Raw genomic sequence first — 5,000 nt, 5'->3', positions numbered from 1 at the left:
ATAGTGCTAACCTCAGCTGCCACCTTCTGCAGGGTCACACAGCACTGATTCTTGCTGTGGCTCGGCACTCTACACACTGTAATATATTTGCCACAAGGTGTGTTCCATTTTCCCTCTAGTTCATTCTTGATAGAGGTGATGGAAATTGAAGTCTTCAGTTGGTGTATAGTGTGTTCTGTTTTCATTGTAGTAAATTGCAGTGTTATTCATCACTGGAGACAGTATTTTCTGAAGTGTATATTAACTGAATGATTTATGATTGGCTGCTAGAAATATCATGATGTGCATGTGATATGTGACATATGGTTTATCCTCTTATGGTTTTATTTTGTACAATATAGCATGAATATTTGCATTTGTCAATTTTACCAGTTCGCAAGACACAACTGCGCGTTTGTGGTACCTACGGGATGAGGATGGAACAGCAGAATGCATTGGCATAGCTGTTGGCCATACATCAGGTGTAGGGAGTATAGCGTTAGCATCAGGTATGTTAAAAGAGATGTATAGTTATTAAAGTGAATATTTGTTTATATTTATTAATAAAGTATAGTTATGATTGTGTGCAGCAATTTCAAATGCTAGAATGATTATGCATAGTACATATACAATTGACAAGATATTAGGACCATCAACCCATTCACTTTTGGCAGTGAAATTTTTACTCATAAGGACATGAATTGGTCATTAGATAAATAGATATTCAAGTAGAGGAAAGTAATTATTAGTGCAAGACTTTGATCTTCTACTTCCATCTAGCCTGATTTAAGATTAATCAATTTATTCACTTTCTTTTTCTCATCTCCTCTATGATGTATTCTGCAGGTTACATGGTAACAGGAAGCAGAGACACTTGCCTTAAACAATGGAAAATAAAATCAGTAGAAGATGCCCTCTCAAAAGGGGAGGACATGAGCTTGACCTCCCTCGTGTGTAGCAACACAGAAAAGGCCCATGACAAGGACATCAACTATGTTTGTGTGTCAGTCAATGGCAAATTAATAGCATCAGCATCTCAAGACAAGACAGCCAAAGTAAGATTTATTTTGCCAAGAAATTGGTCTTTCATGATGTTATGCTTTGCTATCTAAGATACCTTTCCCATTGTGTATATTCACATTCTTGTTAAATCATTTGACTTAGAAATAGGTTAGGCTTGTCAATAGGATCTGGGTGGGTAGATCGAGCCCCCAAGGCAAGTAAATCTGACATTTTCCCTTGTTTCTTGTTCCATTTCTTTCTCCTTCTCTTTATTTTTTCCCCTCTTATTTATGTGATAAATTTCTAATATGAATAATTCAAAAAGGTTTGGAGTGGTGACAACCTGTCGCTCTTGGGTGTTCTTCATGGCCATCGAAGAGGACTCTGGTGTTGCGAATTTTCCCCTTCAGATGAAATTTTGGCCACAGCCTCAGCAGATGCCACCATTAAGCTTTGGACCTTGAGTGATTTCAACAATGTTGCTGTAAGTTTTATTTTTAGTATTCTTTTTTGTTTTATGAAGTTTAAATGTTCGGTTTCTTTGGTTTTGATTACTATTTTTTGTAATTATTTGATATTGATACTCTCTTGACAACCAGACATTGGAGGGCCATGGAGTGAGTGTGCTGAAGTTAGCTTGGATCAGCAGTGGACAACAGATACTCTCTACTGGATCTGATGGCCTCCTGAAGCTTTGGACTGCCAGGTCACGGCTGTGTGTTGCCACATTTGATGGCCATGATGACAGGACATGGGCATTAGCTGTCTCAGGTGTGGGACCAGATGGTGTCACAGATGAAGATGCACAAGTGGTGTTCACTGGCGGAGAAGATGCCAAACTTGTGCGTTGGAAAGATGTGACACAAGAAGAAAGGGACACTGCCCAGAAAGAAGCTGAAAGGTTTGTTAATTTTATAATACTCTGGTAGTAATAATGATAAGAAATAAACTTACTGGCATGGAATTTGAAATTGGTCAGAAGATATCTAATTGGAAGAAACAATGTGACAGTATAATATTTGATGCCTTATTTTACTTTTGGTTCTGTTGTCAACCAGGCAAGCATCAGGTGAGCAAACACTCGCAAACTTAATAAAGGACAAGAAGTGGAAACGTGCACTTGGCATTGCCATTAAACTTGGACGTCCCCTGCATGCTTTGAAGGTGAGCTGAAAACTTAAATTTTGTGAAACTGAGCTTTCAAGGTAGAATGTGTACACAACGCTGATGTCAAGATTAATGATTCAGCCACAATATGTAATGTGTATATGTATATATTTTTTTTTTTTTTTTCTTGAACAGGTGGTGAGAGCGATTCTGGATGAGAGCCCAGATCAGTTGCCTAAGGTTGTGGTTATTCTAAGGAGAGATCAAAGAGATGCTCTGCTGGACTATGCCGTGAAATGGAATAGTACAACCAAAAGCTGTCGTGAAGCTCAGGTACAGTTTTCATCAATATGTATGTGTTTTGTTTTATTGTATAATTTTCATGCTTACATTTTTTTTTTTTTTTTTTAAATGTATTTCATCTAGTTTTATGTTTTATTACCTTCTACACAAAACCTCTACCTATCTCTGCAGAACATTTTGAAGATTGTGCTACAAAACCAGACACCAGAAGAGCTAGAGGAAATGCAAGGTTGGCAGAGTAGCCTTGAAGGCCTCCTGCCCTACACGCAGCGCCATCTGAAGAGAGTCTCTGCTCTCTACCAGTCTGCGGGTATCCTGCGGTATCTGGCGGCATCCATCTCACTGGGCTTTGTGGACACCAAGTAATTTCATTATTCTTAGTCATAAAATTTAATTTATATGTACCATGCGGTAGATAAGCCTAAAGTATCTTCTTGAAATACAACCCATAGATTACCTTACAAACTATTAGCAGCTGTTGTCCTAATAGCAACTCTGTAAGTATTTGTTTACTTGGACAATAATGAATTCCACCATGAAATAATACCCCTTAATCTGTTGGTGATAGCATGTTAGTACATATCATGCCCACTGTGAGTTTAGTTTATTAATTGTCTTGACACATAGATGGCTCCACAAGTACTTAGTCACCAATGAGCCAATTGATAGTGCTGACTATCTCACATGTTTACCCTGTTCTTTGTTTTTTGAAACATTGTCTTTTAGCTTATATTGCTATTGTTATTACTATGTCAATAATATTATTATAATCATAATGTCAGTAATAATAATAACAGCATCAATATTAATAATATTAGTAATAAAAACCGTTTTCCCAAAACCTCAAGGAATGGTGAATTCAGGTGAGGTCACAAGGTCTACTAATTAACTTACTACTTGTGGAGCCATCTGACAGTTCACAAATTACTTCAGTGAACACTTCATTTTTCTGGTGACTTTGGGTTGATATTGATTTCATGTAATATGCTAGTGTCCAAGACTTATTTTGTAAAACCTAGTATGTGCTTTCCTTGTAATGTAGATTTCCAGTACTATCAGTGAAATGTTCTGGCAACAGTGGTAGTCACAGGACTTCAAATAACAGTCTTAGGCATAAATCTAGTGTATATATTTTTCTTTGTAACTGCTGGCCTTGCATTAATTTTTTTTCTGACATACATTTTCCAGGTAAAGTCCCACTGCTTTCTTCCATATCTACATTCTCTTCCCCCTCCCTTTCACCCTCTTCTCTTTACTCCTCCCCCTTCTCTTTTCTCTTCCCCCATCTCCTCCTCTTCTTCCTCTTTCTCCTCCTGCCTAAACCTTCTTCTATTCTTCTTCCTGTTGCTGAACCTCCCTAAATCTCTTTTTCCTTTTCCTCCTCCTCCTCCTCCTCCTCCTCCTCCTCCTCCTCCTCCTCCTTCTTCTCTTCCACCTCCTCTCCCTCCATTTATTCCTTCTCCTCCTATCCCTTTCTTTCCTTCCTCCTCCTCCTCCTCCTCCTCCTCCTCCTCCTCCTCCTCCTCCTCCTCCTCCTCCTCCTCCTCCTCCTCCTCCTCCTCCTCCTCCTCCTCCTCCTCCTCCTCCTCCTACTCCTCCTCCTCCTCCTCCTCCTCCTCCTCCTCCTCCTCCTCCTCCTCCTCCTCCTCTTCCTCGTCCTCGTCCTCCTCCTCTTCCTCGTCCTCCTCCTCACCCCCTTTTCATCCTCACTCTCCTCCTCCTCCTCCTCCTCCTCCCCCTCCTCCTCCTCCTCCTCCTCCTCCTCCTCCTCCTCCTCCTCCTCCTCCTCCTCCTCCTCCTCCTCCTCCTCCTCCTCCTCCTCCTCCTCCTCCTCCTCCTCCTCCCATTCCTCCTCCTCCTCCCATTCCTCCTCCTCCTCCCATTCCTCCTCCTCCTCCTCTTCCTCCTCCTCCTCCTCCTCCTCCTCCTCCTCCTCCTCCTCCTCCTCCTCCTCCTCCTCCTCCTCCTCCTCCTCCTCCTCCTCCTCCTCCTCCTCCTCCTCCTCCTCCTCCTCCTCCACCACCACCACCTCCTCCTCTTTTTCTTCCTCCACCACTTCCTTTTTCTTCTCTCATTCTTATCCTTGCACTTTTGCAAGATGTCTAACCTGATATTTTCCTTTCTTACAGACACACAGCATTGCCTCCTCTTGATAATCTAGCATTCCTGCAAAGCATTAGTCAGTCAACAGATGCCATAAAACCTGAGGAGATTAAGGTTGAAGATGAAGATGATGAGGACGAATATGAGGATGAGGAAGATGAAGATGAAGATGAAGATGAAGATGAAGATGAAGACGAAGACGAAGAGGATGAACAAAGCCGAGTGGGGATAAAATCCAAGGGGATGACAATAAGCAAAGCTGTTAAGAAGGAGGAGCAGGAAGAGGAAGAGGAAGAGGAGGTGGTGGAAGAAGAGGAGGAGGAGGAGGAAGAAGAAGAGGAGGAGGAGGAAGAAGAAGAGGAGGAGGAGGAGGAAGAAACAGAGGAGGAGGATGAAGAAGAAGAAAATGAATGGGTTGGGGAGGAGAGACAAAATCAACCTCCAGTTTCCATAGATGATTTAGGAACAAACATTGTCGTTGAGAGAATTCTAGCTTCAAGCTCAGA

At 41.6% G+C, this 5,000-nt stretch overlaps 1 protein-coding gene across 1 annotated transcript in view; it reads left to right on the top strand.

Annotated features, from left to right (window-relative positions):
* The window catches only part of LOC125041954 (transducin beta-like protein 3), a 12,050-nt gene that overhangs the window by 6,467 nt on the left and 583 nt on the right, over window positions 1-5,000 (top strand). The window contains exons 8-16 of the mRNA XM_047637392.1: window positions 1-97; window positions 373-488; window positions 826-1,034; window positions 1,307-1,465; window positions 1,581-1,882; window positions 2,040-2,145; window positions 2,284-2,421; window positions 2,563-2,753; window positions 4,521-5,000. The exon at window positions 1-97 is cut by the window's left edge and continues 100 nt beyond it; the exon at window positions 4,521-5,000 is cut by the window's right edge and continues 583 nt beyond it. Coding sequence (XP_047493348.1) covers window positions 1-97; window positions 373-488; window positions 826-1,034; window positions 1,307-1,465; window positions 1,581-1,882; window positions 2,040-2,145; window positions 2,284-2,421; window positions 2,563-2,753; window positions 4,521-5,000 — 1,798 coding nt within the window. The remainder of the gene's footprint in view (window positions 98-372; window positions 489-825; window positions 1,035-1,306; window positions 1,466-1,580; window positions 1,883-2,039; window positions 2,146-2,283; window positions 2,422-2,562; window positions 2,754-4,520) is intronic.

Source organism: Penaeus chinensis, chromosome 31, assembly GCF_019202785.1.
Source record: "Penaeus chinensis breed Huanghai No. 1 chromosome 31, ASM1920278v2, whole genome shotgun sequence".
NCBI classification, from domain to species: Eukaryota; Metazoa; Arthropoda; class Malacostraca; order Decapoda; family Penaeidae; genus Penaeus; species Penaeus chinensis.
The sequence above is the reverse complement of the archived record's forward strand: the minus strand, read 5'-3'. Positions and strand labels throughout refer to the sequence as shown.